General features: G+C 44.6%; 1 protein-coding gene across 5 annotated transcripts in view; it reads left to right on the forward strand.

Annotated features, from left to right (window-relative positions):
* The window catches only part of PSD3 (pleckstrin and Sec7 domain containing 3), a 112,481-nt gene extending 97,430 nt beyond the window's left edge, over positions 1-15,051 (forward strand). For 2 of the 5 annotated variants that reach the window (XM_065861722.2, XM_071802558.1), the window contains 3 exons: positions 5,520-5,660; positions 13,751-13,806; positions 14,539-15,051. In XM_065861722.2, the coding sequence (XP_065717794.1) occupies positions 5,520-5,660; positions 13,751-13,806; positions 14,539-14,602 (261 nt within the window). In that variant the 3' untranslated portion in view covers positions 14,603-15,051. Of the gene's footprint in view, positions 1-430; positions 2,002-5,519 lie in introns of all 5 variants that reach the window. The other 3 variants (XR_011736636.1, XR_011736635.1, XM_065861724.2) reach the window with 3 other exon arrangements.
* Positions 15,052-17,288: the final 2,237 nt, after the last annotated feature.

The raw sequence follows: 17,288 nt of genomic DNA on the forward strand, positions 1-17,288 counted from the left end.
TTCTGAATATCTGGCAGCAGCTTTTATCAGTCATGGTGTCTGCCACACTATGAGGCTTGTGTTTTTCATGACTGCACTTTTGAGCTTTTTCCCCCGGAGCAGTGAGTCAATATTGCCTGGGTCTGAAGGGATTGTACGTTAAATAGGCACTGCCTGGCAAGGAAAATCCATAGTCTGGAGAAGAGAAAGAGCGGGAAAGTCAGAAAGACCACCAGAGTAGATCCTGGGAGCAACACAAGCCTCCAGAACTGAAGTAAGCATCCTGCCATGTGTTACATGAGTTTCTTTTGGAGGAGCTCTTTTTACTTCTGGGCTTGACTGTAGCTGTGTACTTTTGCAAAAGGTTTTGACTCTTGCATTGTGTTTGACTTTGCTGTAGCTGCATTGCATGAAGTGTTTTGCATAGATGTTTTGCTTTTCTTTTGTATAGGAAACACTGTGGGTGAGGTTCTTCTTCCACATCCTATATACCTGAAATTATGTGACCAGCAATCAAATAAGGAAGTGGTGGACAGGCCTGGCAAGCAAAGCGTACACAATTATGTGCACAGGACAGACTACAGAATCAATAAAACAGGCCTGAAGTGAGGTGATGGGATAGCTGACATCACTGAAGTGCTGCTATGAATGGATACAGGCTTTTTAGAAAGGACAGACAGAGATGGCAAGAAGGGGGAGTCCTGTTTATGTGAGTAGCAGGCACACATGAAACTGCCTTAAGGAAGGGTGATAAACCAGCCGAGAGGTTGTGAGTCAGAATTAGTGAGCACACCAAGATGGGTGGTGATGTGGTGGATGTCTGCTAGGCCTTTTTTAAAAAAATGGAAGGAAACTTGTGTTTTAAGGCCCTGGTCCTCATGGGGAATTTTAAGCACCCCTGTATCAGCTGGAGTGATAACACAGCGGTGCACAAGCAATCCACTATGTTTCTGGAGTGCATTGACAACAGCTTTCTAAGATAGGTGACCAAGGAGCTGACAAAGAGAGGCACTTTGCTGGACATCTCGCTTATAAACTAGGAAGAACGAGTTTGGGATATGAACGTCAGTGGCAACCATGGCAGCAGTGACCACAAGATGTCGGACTTCATGATCTGGAAGGGAGGGGTCAAACTAAAAATAGGATCATAATCCTGAACTTCAAGAGAGCTGACTTCGGCCTGTTCAGGGAACTGCTTAGGAGAATCCCAGGCCTTGGGGGAAGAGGGCTTTGGGAGAGCTTGTCACTTCTCAAGAATCACCTCCTTTAAGCTCAGGAATGGTTCATATTGACAAGGAAGAAACCAAGCAAACATGGCTGAAGGCCTTCATGGGTGAACAAGTTGTTCCTGGTAAAACTCTGCCATAAAAAGGAAGTGAGCAAGAGGTGGAAGCAGTGGCAGGTGACACAGGAGGAATAGAGATACTGTCCAGGCATGCAGGATTGCATTTAGGAAAGCCAAAGCCCATGTGGAGCTGAATCTGGCGAAAGACATGATGGGCAAAAATAAAGATTTCTACAGGTATGTTAACAGCAGGACAGCTGGGGGAAACATTTGACCTAGTTTAGGGGGGCAGGGGACCTAGTCACGAGCAGGGAAAAGCCAGGGTACTCAATGACTTCTTTGGCTCTCTACTGATAAGATGAACCTTCAGCCGTCATAAATACATGAGTCCAGTAGGAAGATCTGGAGCAAGAAAAACTTACCGTTGCTGAAGGATAATAAGGTTAGGGAATATTTAAACTGGACATATGCAAATCCATGGGATCTGGTGGGGTGCATCAATGAGTGCTGAGGGAGCTGGATTGATCAAATACCTTTAACAAGTCTGTGATCACCATGTGATCAGGAGAGGTCCCTGAGGACTGGTGGACAGCAAACGTCATTCCTGACTTCAGGAAAGGAAGGGAGGAAGGTCCAGGGAACTACAAGCTGGTCAGCTGCTTCTCCTTCCATGGCAAAGTGATGGAGCAAATTCTGTTAGAAATGACTTCCAAACACATTAAAGACAAGAGGTGATGGTGAGTAATCAGCATGGCTTTATAAAGGGGAAATAATGCCTGACCAACACGGTAGCCTTTTACAAAGAGGTGCCTGGTGTGAGGGATGAGGGGAGATCTGTGGATGTTGTTTGTTCTTGACTTTAGGAAGGTTTTTGACATTGTCTTCTCTAACGTCCTTGTAGACAGGCTGATAAAGTATGGACCAGGAAATCAACAGTAAGGTGTTCTGGAAACTGGCTGAACAATCGAGATCAAAGGGTTGTGATCAGTGGCACGATATCAGTTTTGAACACAAAACTTGGATGTGCAGAGCTAGCCACACACTTTGACTGTGTAGGGTGTCTTGCGCAACTTGGGAGAGCAAAGAGTTTCTTGGCTTTGGGTCCTTGACAAAAAGTTTATTTTCTGTCACTTCTAGAAGCATGATTAGTTACTATGAAATACAGGCTGTAGTGTTAGAAGATTTTAGAAAGACTGATGGGGAAGGAAATTGCTATGGGATTTTTTGTGTGTTTTTCTCAAATTTATCATAATGGTCTTTAGAAAAATATTCATCAAGTACCTCAGTACAAAGCAGAACCAGTATAGCCCAGGAAACAAAAGATGTCTTCTTCCCTAGTGAGAGCCTTGAACAGCAATTGAGCTATGCAGTTCAGATGTGTGATCAGCTCTGCAGGAATGCCTGTCTAGGCAGGCAAGTGGTGGCATCAGCTTCAGTTGTGTGCAAGAGATGGTGAGTCAAAGTGCTGCTGTGCAATGTCATGTTACCTTCACACTTGGCACACATTTTGCAGAGCGTGTTGAACTATCAATAGGCACTTAAAGAAAAAAATAAAAGCTGAGCTGTATGAAAACCTTGAATGGAAACTTTCCCCCGGTTTGAGAGTTTCCTCACCTTCCTTTCCGAACAAGTCCTGTCAGGGCCAGACAGGAGTTGGTGACAGACCTTGCTGCATGGGGTCAAAGCAAAAGTGCAAGAGGCAGATAAGTCAGTATTTTGTACTGGGCTCTTTCAGGCTGAGACTGCAGACCAGGCCTTGCATCTGTGTACAAAGGGCCATCTCCAGAAGCACACCAAAAGGGCCTGTGAGTCCCAAAGGAAGCAGTGTAGTCCCATTAGGAAGAAAAAAGTCAGGTTGCTTTTCTATAGGCCCTTGTCATTTCTTTTTGTTCACCCACTGCTGTTCTCTTCATTTTGTTCCTGATGAGAGACAAGTGAGATGGTGTTTTCTTCTGAGGGGAGGAGAACCAGGATGTTACTGTTCCTTGTTCGGGGATGCAGCTAAGAGCATTTCTTCTTGCTAGTGTCTTGGCTTGTGGACACCAAGGAAGGAACATTTCCCTTTGCTTGCTGTCTGAGGAAGTACTGCTCCAGAGATGTTTGCTCATTGCAGCAAATTTATGGTTTGAGAGAGATCTTTTGAGTGCTGTCACATGAAAGATGAAGCCAGAAATGTGATGGGTGGCTACCACATGTTGTCTTTATTATGTGCATTCAGTTTTCAGAGGTAACATTGCAGAAGCTTTTGAATGGTTTTAGCTTTTGTGTTTTTACTTTCTTGACAGAGTTTTCCAGATTAATTTCTTTAAGGAAAAATTTCCACAAGCTTTAATACCTGCTCCAGCAGGGGGATTGGACTAGATGATCTTTTGAGGTCCCTTCCAATCTCTAACATTCTGTGATTCTGTGATCCAAATCACCAAAAGAGAAGTTCGTTGCAGTTGAAATCGAAACAGAGACTTCCAAATGCATTGCTTAATTACAATAGAAATCACAAGCCCACAAGCTCTGTGGCAAAATGGCCATTGGCAGACCTGCAGGGCAGGAACTGGTCATGGATTTCCGTTACTTCCATTCTGATTGTCAGGTCTTGTAATTGTGATGGAGGTTAGTGGACCAATAAAATCCGGAAGTCCATATGGCAGTAAAATCCCTCTCTCCCTTGGTGAATATTATGCTGATGCCAGGCTTAGAGCACCAGATTGCCTTCTCTTTTGCAGAGCTGTCCCATTCAATGTGTGATGAATCATTCATCAGCCTAGTGCATCATTGTCAGGGTTCTGCTTGCTGTTTCTCCATTTCCTTTTTTATTGAATGATACATCTTACCTGTTTCATGTATTTGGCTCTTATGTTGTAGAGCTGAAGTTTGGGTTATGGAATTGATAAGAATGCTGTTTTGTTTAATTTTTAGCTGTTTTCTTTTATGGTCCTCCATGAGGTTTTGTTTATACAAAGGACTCTTTGGAAACCTAGTCACATTATCTCAGGGTTTTTTTCACTTTTTATTCCACACTTTAAAGCAGTAACTGAGCCTTTTAACTTCCTGGCCTCAAATAAATGTTATTACCAGAATTTTATTATTTTATTATAAATGGAAAGATTTTTTCTGAAACACTTTCTCCTCTGTCAGGAACATAATAGTTTATCAGCTGTTTTGCCACTTTTAAATATAAATTAACAGTCAGTACAGGTGTTTACATACTCCTTCCCTGGGACCCAGCCCACTAACATCACCTTACTTACAATGCCTGCACCCTGTCTTTAGTGGATATGTCAGGAGCAGGTTATTAAACAAATCCTGGGAGATGGTTTGCTCTGTTTTCATGCCTTCCTACCCCAGCTTCCATTTTGAGGTCCTGCAGGGATCTTCTGGGAATGTATCCTTATTTTCTTCATTACCAACATGTTCTGTGCATGAAGATGTTACTGTGGCACACAGGGCAAAGTTTTCCTGTTCGAGAAGGAAAGCTCCTCTCCAGGAAAGGAACAGAATGAGCGGGTGCAGTAAAGTGAACTTTTTCCGCTTGAAAAGTACAAGTGTCTGGACAGAGAGCAGCCTTCATCATGCACCATGAGTGTCCCTGTCAGGGGAATGTGCTGTGCTGCTGTCCTAGCTCTGTTCCTTTTTCTTAAGGTCTGGCCTTGCAGAGCATCCTCTCATGGGCTCAGTGGTGGCCAAGCTGATACAGTCTGAGCTTAATAAAACCCTGCTTTGGTTTACCCTTCGTGGCATGAAGCAAGGAAAGCAGGACCTGCTGGCGGGAGTGGAGGGTCACAGAGAAGAGCTTCTCACCAACCAGAGCAGGTTTTTTGTTGTTCCTTAGTTTGCTGCACTTTATCTCCATGCAAGCATGGGGCACGTAATACCTCAGTATGTCTGAACACAGAATATGACTGACTCGGTGTGACCAACGGCAGAAAGCTCTCGCTTGGTGTTCTTGCTTGGAGATCTCTATCCTCTCCAACTAGCTGGGAGCTGCCGTTCAGCAGAGCCCCAGGATTTGTGTGCTGCAAAACTGAATATCTCTAATTGCACAGCACCCCGGAGCTCAGCCTGCCTGAAATCCTTTTTGTACAGTGTAATTTACATTAGCCACCATTGTTCATGTCTACATCAGGCACCATTGTTCGCATCCATATTAGGCTCCTAGCTTTCAAAGCCAGCAGAAACCATTAAGTTACCCAGAGAGTCTCTCAAGTGCTGCTGCAGAATTTCTTCTAGACTGATTCAGGCCTTTCTTTTCATTTCCCAGAAAAATCGCTATGAGATTTATGTTGGCCTCCTGAAAGAAGGGGTGAAGGAGCTGCTGAGCGGAGGAGAGAATGACACACCAGGACTGAAGAAATCCCACTCAAGTCCCTCATTGAATCAGGAGTCTCCAGTTAGTGCCAAGGTGAAACGCAATGTCTCGGAGAGGAAGGACTACAGGCCAGAGACACCCAGCATTAAGCAGAAGGTCACTTAGGGCGGATGTGACAACTAGGGGAACAGCCATGCAGCAAAGTACCGGTGGTCAGAATTGTTTCATTTAATAACCTGTCATTCACAAAAAATAAGTGCATCTGCCTGAATGGGGTGTTAGTGACATTTTCTATTGTATATTTTGCTGTTTCTGTGCAGATTGTGGGAGATGTCTTTGCTCCTGCTTTGCTTTGTTAATTTATCATTTAGCAATTGAAGCATTGGAACTTTTTGTGTTGTTCTGTTTCTAAAGGAGGTGGGGGAGGGCTAGAGTGCTGTGATGTATATTCTCTCTCTTCCCCACTTATCTCCTCCCATCAGCATGTGGCTTTCATCTCTCCAGTCACTTGTCACTTTATTTACGTGGTGGGTGGGAAAAGTAACTGGACAAATGCTGCTGCGCTGTGAATGCAAGTGGTAGCTGTGAAAGAAGCTGTGTGCAAACGGGCAGCTGCAGAAGGCTGGCTAGAGCCTAGGGTGCTCGGAACACTGGTTTCCTGACAGTGCATACATAGCATGTTGCCACTGGTACTTAGCAGCGGGTGCTACAGTAAATAGTCACTGTTGCTTTATTGTTATTGCATTTACCCTGGACCCACGAGCGTGAAGGCATGAAACCTGGAAACCTCTGGCAATGCTGGGATGACAGCATTGGAATAATTTGTTTGTTTCCTTCGAAGCAAAGAGTTTTCTCCTGAGGTAGCAGATTGGGGAGTATCCGAACCTGTGCTGTCTCTGCAGTCAGGGAGATTAGGGATTATCCAGCTGGAATGCCTGCCTGGGCTTTAAATTTGCAGAGGAGGCTACTGTAGATGTCAGCCATTAGCACTGTATTTTAAAGACAAAGGGCCTCTGTGTAGTTTTTAACTATATGTTCTCACTTAGCTGCTATATAGAGCCTTATGCTATATTGTGCCCTGATGCTCCCCCTTCCAGGAGTTTCCTTGTTGGTATGCGCAAATAGGTGTTTGCAATTTCTCTAATAGTGACAAAGCATTTTGCCTTTTCTCTTCAGAAAGGGATTCTCCAGAGCTCTCAATTTTCCTGCTTTAGCTCACATATAGGTGGAAGAGGCTGATGCAGATCAGAGAAGGGGACAAACAAGTCCTCACTGTGGGCTAGGGTTTATATGCAGTGCTGGCTACTCCATGCCTGGAGGCTAGCACGAGGCAGCCTCAGCTTTTGCAGATACTACACTTCCCCAACAGGGAACCAGCCTGCCTTGCAGCTCCTGCATGCCCTACCAGGCTTTCAGAGGGAGAGTGCAGGACAGGGAAGCCATTGTGGGTAGCGTTTTCTCTACCTGAAAGCCCCCTGTTTGTGCCACAGACCCTCGGGGTGGTAAGCAGTCTTTAGGCACAGGGAGTAGAGACATGATGTAGAAATCATTTTCCTGCTTCCCAGACCCTCTCACCTGGGCAGAATTGAGGCTCTGCAGAGAGCACTGCCTCATCTGTTAACTTGACACCCTGGGTTTTAATCTCAGGTTTGATACTGCCCTGCCAGGTGAGCTTGGACAGGTCTCTCCTTGCCTTGCCCTTCACCTGTGTGCAGTAGTACAACCAAACTGGCCTTTTCCGCAGAGCACTTTGGGAGGTAATGTTGATGGCCAGTTGAAAATCATTTGCTGCTGTTATTTTTGTTGTGCCTGGCACAGGGCAGGCTTTCTGGTGGATGTAATTCTTAATGCATAAAGAAACTTCAAGATCAATGCAAGGACTGTTTAGAAATGTGCTGATGTTTCCAGCCCAAGTAGTCGAAGGGCCACACATCAAAAAAATTACCACCTGAGTAGCTTTGTGCTCTGCCAGACTTCCTGAAGGGTCCAAGTCAATTAATTTAGCATATTGAACTGCAACACCAGATGGGACTTTTTCCATGTGTGATGTTGTGATACTCACACATCTGGCATCTGCCACTGAGAGTGGGCACCCTGTGCTATGTCAGAGATTGGCCCCTAGCCCTGACAATGTTGCTGAAAACTGCAGAGTCCTGAATAAACACTGTCAGCACTTCCCAAACACTGGAGCTTTAGAAGCTGTGCACGCTTACTACAGTGGAGCAAATGTTCAGCCCTCTTCCTGAAGAAGAGAAATGCCTTCTGCTGCTGGAGCCAAAGTGATGTGGTGCAGTGTGCTGTGTTAGGAGGCTCAATGTAGGCAGGTGTGTGATAGTGCTCACTGAGAGGGATTGTTTGAGTTAATCAAGTGTGATAAATCAACACCTCATGGAGGAGAAACAAAGCCGAAAGATCCCTGCAGCTGTTCATCATGTTCTGGTGGTTTAAAACAAACAAGCAGAAGAGAGAGACTCATAAATTCTTTTGGGGAATGCTAAATGCACATCTGGGAAGAAAACTTGGCTTGTCTTTGATAAAACATTAGGAAGCATGCAGCAGAAACAAAAAAAAATGTGCAGATTTGTAAATGGGCCCTGCTTGGCTGCGAGGGTGGGGTTGGGTTGTCTAGATGAGGTTTTTTAAGGCAGACTGGAACATGCCCAGCAAACCTCTTGTGATTATGGAGTGCAGTGCTTTAAAAGGGCAAAGAAGTGACATTTAACTTTTTTTATTCCCCGGCTTTTAAAATAATCTGGTTACTGTAGACTGCAGTTGAATTGCTGAGCTCAGAAAAAAATTATTCCTGTAAAATGCATTTCCCAGCTTTGACACAGAAACTGCATAATTCCTTCTCGAAGTCATTGAAAAGGAGATGATTTGAAGCAACAGGGAAACTGAAAAAGTCAAGTGCAACACTGAGAATTTTTTTTCATTTTTCATTATTTGTTTTCTATTTCCATGTATATTTCTAAATGGATTAGGGTATATTTTTAAAGTTTCCTCTGGACTTGGCAAATGCTGTTTTTCACTGCATTTTTTACTCATTAAACATTTGTTGAGCTTGGAGCACTTTTGGTGAGACTGCTGAGGCGTGCAGCTTAGGTTACTGAGATTTTGTCAGGTTCTGCTCAATTTTTAATTAATGCCATTTGTTCTGTTGCTTTGCAAATTGTAGGTATCCCAGGCATCCAAGTTAACATGCACATTTTAGAAGCTGAGAGAAAAAGATGGTCCTGTTGTTGAATGAGTAAGGCTCCTGGACTTCCTTTAGAATAGGGTGTTTGCTAAGCAGTACTGTAATTTGCTTTTTTTTTTTTTTCCTGTGATGCTATTGTAAAGGGTGGAGGCGTGTTCTCAGGAGATCTCAGTGGTGTATCTTCCTGGGTGGCACCACTGAGAGTCTAGCCAGATAGCTTTGCATGGTACCTGGTACCCTGTGTTTCTTTGCTGAAATGTTTGCCTTTAGCAGACATCAGTGCTTGACCTCAGCAACTCAGGAGCCCCTGTTGCAATATGTAAGGATACTCTGCTGGTTTCCAGCCCTCCTCTGGGGCCCACCATGCACCTGAACACGGTATCAGCGTAGCAGCCTGCCGTTTTCTGGGAGTGCTCAGTGCAGGCAGGAGTTACTGGTAGACCACCACAAGCGTGTGTGTGCGTGTGTGTACAAGCCAGCCTTTGCATCAGTGATGCAGGGAGGTCTCATCCTTCCTTTTAATCCTCCCTGCTGCAATGTGCAGCTGTTGCTCAGGCAAAGCCTCTGCCCGCCTGTTGAGAGGAGTGATGCATGGAAGGGAGAAGATTGGGGCCAGTGGGTCCTCACATCCTCTCTCTCAAGATGCAGACAGAGGTCCTGTAGGGACCCATCCTGCTTTGAGGTGTTGATAGTTGTTCACTGTGCAGGGGCTGGACCAGCTCCTCTCTGGCTGAGGAAGGGGGCAGGAAAGGACCTCACTGGGTCTGCACCTGACATCAGAGAGGCAAGGCAAAAGAACAAAATTGCCTTCCCCTCTACCCACTCAGCAACCAGAGGAGGTGAGATACTCTCCCAAAGCCAAAACCACACTCTGCTTCATGAGTCAGCAGGATGCAGGAGTCTGGTTGAGATGGTTTTTGTTTGGCAGTGGCTGCAAAAGAGACTCTCTGGGCCGGCTGTGTGTTTGTGTGCATCTTGCAGATAGATCATGCATGGACCAGTGAACATGACTACAGCTTTTAAATCCAGTATTTATGTTGTGTCTTTAATTGATGTAGAGAGATAAGTCAGCCAACAGAGTGATTAATGTGATGGAGCTGGTGAGGAATGCTGTTCAGCTGCAAACTCGACTCAGACAGTTTTTCATCCGTAGCCAGCCGCTTGTAAATGGGCTTGTAACAGCTCATCCTTTAAGTGCTTTCCCTCTGATCCTGCCTGCTCCCATGGCCTGGTCTGTCCATGTCTGGGGGCTCCCCTGGAGAGTGGTGCTCAGTGCAGCTCTTCTTTGAGCAGGAGTTTGGACTAGCAGATCTTTAGAGACCAGAATTGTTACATGACTTTCCAAATCTCCAGGGCCTTCCAATAACAAGGCTCGTTGTTATTCTGGCTTGAAACAGCCAATATTTTTGCTTTTCTCTTGTGAGGGCATGAGGTTCTTGCTTGATTAGAGCAGCCCCTTTAGTGACGTGGATGTGTCAGTGGAGAAAGTCAAAGGTGGCAGGGTTATCACTGGGTTTCTGGAAACATTGTATGGCAATGTTCTTCTTGAAAGTGGTGAAGGCTTTTCTGTGCAGATGGTGTGCCACTTACTGTGTCTGCATTCTCCATCACTAAATCAATTTTGGCCTTATCACGGTTAGTCTGACAGCTCCTGTTCCTTTTCTGTCAAGCTGCTCCTGTCTGTCATCTTAGCAGCCTTGGCTGCTTCTGTGTAACAGGTCTCTTTTCCTTCCATGCTTGGAGAAATCCAGAGAATTTGACTGTCCCATCTTGCATTGAGAAAACTTGCTCTGAAGCAGTGCTACATTGAATGGATAACCCTGTGAACAGCTTTTTCATTCTGCTTGTTGATAGCCTGTGTTTCCAGCCACAATTATAGCTGGGAGGTGTGAGATGGAATTTCAGACTACTGTGATCATCTAGTGTTATGCTGCAGGGATGCAAGGTCCCTCCTTCCCACACTCGGACCAGACACTTGTGACATTCCTAATCTCCTTTCTATAAGTCACATAGGCAACCCATGCTGTGGGGAAACTTTGAAATGCTGTTTTGCAAGGAATTAGGTACTTTCCAAATCGGGCCATACATTTTGCAGCCCTTTAGGAAGCTGTGTTAAACAAACAAACAAACAAACCATTTTCAACCAGTGTCCTTCAAGCACAGAGATATGCTATCCAGGTTGTCAGAGACACCATCTGCTTTTGCAGAGGCAAAGGCAGTATACACACCTTATCTCAAGAAATCTCAGCTTGCTGCTTGTTTAAACTTTCCCCAGTATTGCTCTCTCCCCAGGCTCTGGGACGTAACATCTGCTCTGAGAGAGCAGTTATGAAGTCTACACTTCTCCCCAGAGCATGACCAGAGCTCCCCAGTGTGTGTTCCCAGCATCCAATACGTAGTGTGCCTAGAGTGGAAAACCAAAGCAGCTGTCTCAGAAACTTCTTTGAAAGCACTGGTCTCCAGCTTGTGCTTTTTAGAGGATATTTTTAGTGCACATCGAAGCAGTATGCCTGGCCTCTCCTCCCTCCCAGAGCTCTCCCAGCAACATATGTGTAGTATAGTGAGCTGCTTCACCTGGAGCTTCACTGTGTGGGACCTGAACATTTGCTCCAGCAAGAAGAGGCTTTGTCAGCCTCCAGAGAAATGGTATCAACTAAGCTGAGCACCAGTGCACAGGAGAACAGTATTGTACAAAGATAGTAAGAAAGCCAGTGCCACTCTCCATGGCTGGTCACCTGCTGGGGATTGTGTGCTCAAGCATTGCCCTCAGTGCTGGGGATAATTAGAAATGTTGGCTTATTTTTCCAGCTGCACTGTGCTGCTTGAAGAACTGTCCCTATCACCTGCTGCTTTTCTCCATTGTGACAGCAGCACCCTCTTCCAGCAGCACCAAAGTCCCATTGTCAGGAGCCTGGTTCAAATAAGAGCAAGGAGAATAGATCCCAGGGAAAGGTGTCCAGGTGCCATCTGGGAATATCTGCTCTCCAGCTGGCAACATCCAGTTGAACAGTGAAAGGAGACAAGCTCAGCCCTGCCCAAGAGAAGGGCTTGTCCATTTTGTTAGCTGCCTCAAGGCTGTATTTTGATTATTTATTAGAGCACTTCCCTTAACAAAAGCAAAGCAACTGCTTTCCCAAAAGCCACACTATTTACCTGACTTTGCTCTGGTGGTCAGAAGGAGCAAACTTAGGCCAGCCAAAAGCATTCTCTGTCCTCCCCTTTGAACAATGAACTACTCTGTAAAAATTATAAATGTTTAAACAATGAGGCATCTCCGGTGGCATCTGCTGTTAAATCTGTGCCAGGAATCAGCTGGGGTACAGGCCAGAGGTATATTTGAACCAAGAAAAAGTACATCACTTAGCAATGCGAGGATTGAAAGTACTACAAACTGCAAGGGCATGATTCTTCTTTGACATAATCCATTGTAATTAGTGGCCACTCTATAGCAGTGGTCCTGTGTGTAACTCACCTAGATGAGACCAGCACAAGAAGATACTTTTTGTCCAAGCAGGCAAGGTTTCTGCTTCACCTTGGGCCAAATGAATATCCTGGTGCAACCACAGATCAGCTAGTCAAGTTGCCATGGAGACTTGTTTGATGTAAAATCCTCTGACTTCCCTGAGCCCCTTGCTGGGAGAAGGAAGATCAATGACATCCAGTCCGTGTCATGGCACAGGACAAACTCTATTGGTGATATAAGTCTTAAATCACACACTTATGAAAAGCTCATGCTCAGTGCTGTAAAATTCTGAATGACTGTAGGATGAGAACAGGGCTGGATTGTGTGGGGATTTTTAGTTTGTGCATATTCATGACAACTGGAGGCTGGGATTATAACTTTGCTAAAAGAACAGAGTTTTTTTGGCAGTTTGAAAACTTTTAAATCACTATTCTTTGTGTGAGGAACAATCTGAGGCTTACATTACTTGGCGAACATGTTAAAGTGATGCCTATAGATGTATGTATGTACTTCATAGGTACAGTATGACTTCCATGGTCAGCACTCCAAAGCCTGCTGTTCTTTTCTGAGGCTTATTTTGGTTAAAGCACATCAGCAGCTGCAAATTTTGTTAGAGTGCTTGTTATTTTAGTTGTTCTCAAATTAGGTTAAACAGTCATCAGAGCTTTTACAGATTTAGGGTATCCCCTGAACTGCCTGGATCTCCATGTGTTGTCCACCAGGGGCTTCCTATTGTCCTGCATGTCTTAAGCAGAGGCATGTATTTGGAAGTTTAAGCAAGGATTACTCAATAGGATTTTCTGCTAGCTTAACACTGGGCTAACTCTCCCCCTGTTGATGTCAGACGATGCCTACACTAGGAACATCCATGCTGACTTCTGAAAAATCACACTCTGTGGATCTAATACACAGCTTCACTTCTGAAAATGTCAGCCTCCCTCTGTGAAAATTCAGCAAGGGGAGATCATGTCCAAAAGTGTCCAAGCAGGACAGGTGCCTGTGATGTCCCCTGCAGTACAGTCGTATGGCAGTAGTGAGGGTTTCTTTCTGTAACTGTGCAGATTTCCAGAAGAATGTCTAGCTCTTAGCAGGGAAGAGAGGAGCAGCAGGGCTGACGTATCTCTTGGGCATCTGGAATGCCTCACAGACGTTTCCCTTGGGAGGTTTAAAGAACCTTTTGACAAGTTGCTGGTCTAAGTAAAAATACCTAAGGAAACCCAATGGGTTTTTCTATTGTGCTTGAGTCAGGTCAACGTTAGCATTATCTGCATTATTCCTGGGAAGGGAGAGCAAAGCCTGAGGGTGGGATTCTTACCTGGAATCATAAAAGTCTTATCATGGAGTTACCTTTAAGCACTTGGGCAACCTCATTGAGGCCATGCCTTTGTACTTCACTGGATTGTGGCCAGAGTGATTGTGTCTTGTAGGACTGAGACACAAGTGGACTGCAGCTCAAGAAGAAGTGAAGAGGGACATCCCCATCACCTTGCTTGGGTGATCTGTAATCCTGCAATCCTTTTTCAGGTGCTGATCTCTCTTGGGTTACCTACATCCCATGGTGATGCAGTGCAAAGATGTGGGTAAGCACTATCACACTTGGAGTCACAGTCAGGAAGTGTCATTGGCCCTCCACCTGAGTTGTTGCAGTGTTTTTTTCCCTTAGGCCAAGAAAGGGGACTGAATTTTCAGTTTTTGTTGTGTGGTACCCACACAGGAAGAGTAACTCTTGGTAGTAGTAGAGCAGAAAAACATTTTGCATGTGTGTATACACATACCTTTTGCATCTCTTGTGTGCAGACCTAACCTTACAGGGCCTGACAGCAGTCCTTGCAAGAACTTTCCTCTGGGTGGCCTCCTATCCCCTTTGCCAAGTATAGAAACCTTATTTCTGATAATGTTGAACTCAGTTTATTCTCATCACTGAATCACTGGAGTGTTTTTCGTGCAACACACTAGAGACAGTCCCAGTCTCACTACTTTGTGGTAACTTCTTTGTCTGCTGTGAAGCAGCATTGAGGTAATCACTACGTCTTTTCCAGCAGTGTGAAACTTGCTACTCTGACTCTTGGGGCATTTGTCGTCTCAGGTTTGAGGCTCTCCTGCCACTAGGGCACCCCGTTTTGTCCCTGGGAACATGCATGGCCAGAGAAGCATACTCTTCAGTGGTCAGAATCAGAGCTGTGCAGATGTAAGTCGAACCTTGGTTCATGGGAGATGTTTCCATGTGCTGCTGAGGTCCATAAGAACTCAGACGTATACTTGCTTACACAGAGATGCTTTCCTGAAGCAGAATTTGTCACTCTTTTCTACAGGTACCAGAGGATGCCCTCCCTTATTCTGCCTCATATAACTGGTACTAGAATGATCATTTCCTGACAAATGAAGGCACTTAATCAGTCCTCTTCCTCTTGGAAGAGGGACTTTTGGGGATATTATTATATCATTTGAAATAATATTTTGGAATTTAAGTTTACATTGCTTTATTTTTCACTTGAGGTGACTGTATATAAATATTTTCCTCTATTTTATCATTGCTGATAAAGTAAGCCTATGGTATACAGACAAATAATTTGCCTTTGATGTATTGAAACTGTGAGATATAAAGTAGACTTCTCTCTCGTGTCCATGTTCCTGACTATAACTCCGTTCCTCTGTGTTTTTATAAGTTGGAATAAATGTTGCTTACGGGCAACAGAGAGCCTGCAAGCTTCCCAAGAATTTTTATGTAACTGAAATCAAGCAACCCTCGTGAAGGATCTCACATATGTATAATGATATATGTATATGTACAAACTTTAGAAATAAACCGAATCTATTTCATCTTCTGCAGTTGCATGTTTTTTACTGGAGCACTTACCATTGCTTCCTACAAGTCAGAACATGAAGGTGGCTTTACCAGCTCGTAGAGCAGCCTCTGGCTGTCCTGCTCAGGGAAGATACAGGCCAATTAGCTGGTGCAGCCTTTTCCCCCGTGTGCCCTTCTGACAGTCAGCAGTTTCAAGGTTTCTCGATCTGGAGGGTGCATGTACTGTCTGCCTTGCAGACACACAGTGTGGACCTGAATACCCCCTGCCAGGGCAGAGGCCAGTGCAGCCCCACACAAACATACAGCAAACACTCTTTACCAAAGTGAGCACGTGGAGGTGTGTGGCTGGGATAACTGATGGAGCCAGTGCTACTGCATGTGCACTACTTCTGTGTGAGAGCAGCTGGGGCATGTCTCCTTCCTTTTGCACCTCTGCAAGAGGTGGCCTCCCCTCAGGGCTGTGACAAGGTATGTGCCCTGCAGAGTTACCGCTACTTAGCTGTGAAGAGAGACCAAGAAGGGAGTTAATGAATTAAAAATGGATTTACCAGCACATGGGTTAGAAGAAGGAGGCTGAAGCAAACAGCTGATCAGAACTCATTGGAAGCTGACCTGAAAAATTTTATGAGGTAATTCATTTTGAGGGTATTGTCAAGGTTGAGACTTGCTGTTGGCCTGGTGGATAAGAAACAAGGACCCATGAGAGGCAGAAAAGTTATACACTAAAGAAAACAGGGGAGTGCAGAAAGACAGAAGCAGGAGTGGATAAGAAACAATGGCTGTTGAAAGTGAAAGGAAACAGGCTCTACAACACACAGAAAGCGAACAGCTTTGTGCTTGCAGTTCTTGGGTTGGACATGGCTCAACATGGGAAGATAGGGTACTGTGTGGAATGTGTATAACAGGGCAGATGAAGAGGATGTGTCCCAGGTGGGTCACGGAGAAGCTTTACAACAGGGCTGGGAGCTTGTATTTGAAGACTATAGTAAGGAAGACATGTTTTTTCTTACCAAGATCTCTGATTGTCTGACCATCTTGAGATGATTATTTCTTTGCATTTTTTCCTCCCAGAGACTCAGCATGTTGCCTTTAGATGAATGGCAAGACCTGCAGCATTTGAGACAGTTACATGCTCTTTCTTTTTCAGACTATGCCATGGTATGTCAGATTTTTTAATTGCTTTTCCACCCTGGTTACTTCAAAGCACTCAGGGTTATGGTTCCAGTGTGTGTTCCTGGATTAGTATATCTTATATGAAAAGACTAAACAAAGTGGTGGTGAGGATGAGTGGGAGTATTTTACGAAGATGTATTAAATGCCTCCTCTAAGCCTGACTGAATGTTAACGTCAGTGCTGCTCACTACATATTTTCCTATTTTGTCTTCCTAGCTGACAAAGTCAACGCTAAGCATTTTCTGATTATTTTCTGCCTGGAATCATTAGTCGAGTCACGTTGCTCACAATGCATTAAACTAGAACAAAATGACAGAACAGGTGCAAAGTGAAAGACAGATGCATTTATATTCTTTTCATTGTCCATTTTCAGTTCGAGTTTCAAAATACAGAATATAATTATCGAGGGAGACTGAAGGGGCTAGCTTGTGTATGCAGGTGAAACCTCCACAGTCCACAGAACCTACATATCTTTTTGGCTATTTCTAAATAATGTAGCATGAGAGAGTGACTTAGCCCAAAAGTAAAGCAAAACTTGGTCTAAAGTTGTCATGGGTATCTCTAGATTAGAAATGGGATGTTCTTACCCAGCAGAGCAGTGATGTGCTGCAGTTGCCTTCCAATCCCTAACGTTCTGTGATTCTGTGAAAGGGCAAAAATACCCAGTAACCTTTGAGTCAGAGCTTGAAGGGGAACAATATCCTGGTGCCCCAGGTTTTCATCTGTCAGGCCATCGGATGTTCCGGGTCTTCCTTTCAGTGTTTGTGACCAAATTGATGTTTCTCAAAAGAAATTATGCCAGCCACTACACTAGCCATTTCTCCCAGAAAAAAAAAGGCTATCATAGAAAACATGAACTACTGCACAACAGCTAGCCACCATGCTGCATTTGCTGTCATGGTTGTTTTAATTTTCAGGCAATTCTTCTGATCCCATTCCACATCTAGTTTTTGAATGGATCAGATACATAGATGATGTGAGTCTTTGTTTTGCTGGTCTACTCTTGACAACAAGATGCAAAGACAAGGAGCGTAACTGGGATGAGGTGGAGGAATCCGGGCTAAGTAGACTGATTTGCCTCAG

The sequence above is a fragment of the Patagioenas fasciata genome, chromosome Z (assembly GCF_037038585.1).
Source record: "Patagioenas fasciata isolate bPatFas1 chromosome Z, bPatFas1.hap1, whole genome shotgun sequence".
Lineage (NCBI taxonomy): Eukaryota > Metazoa > Chordata > Aves > Columbiformes > Columbidae > Patagioenas > Patagioenas fasciata.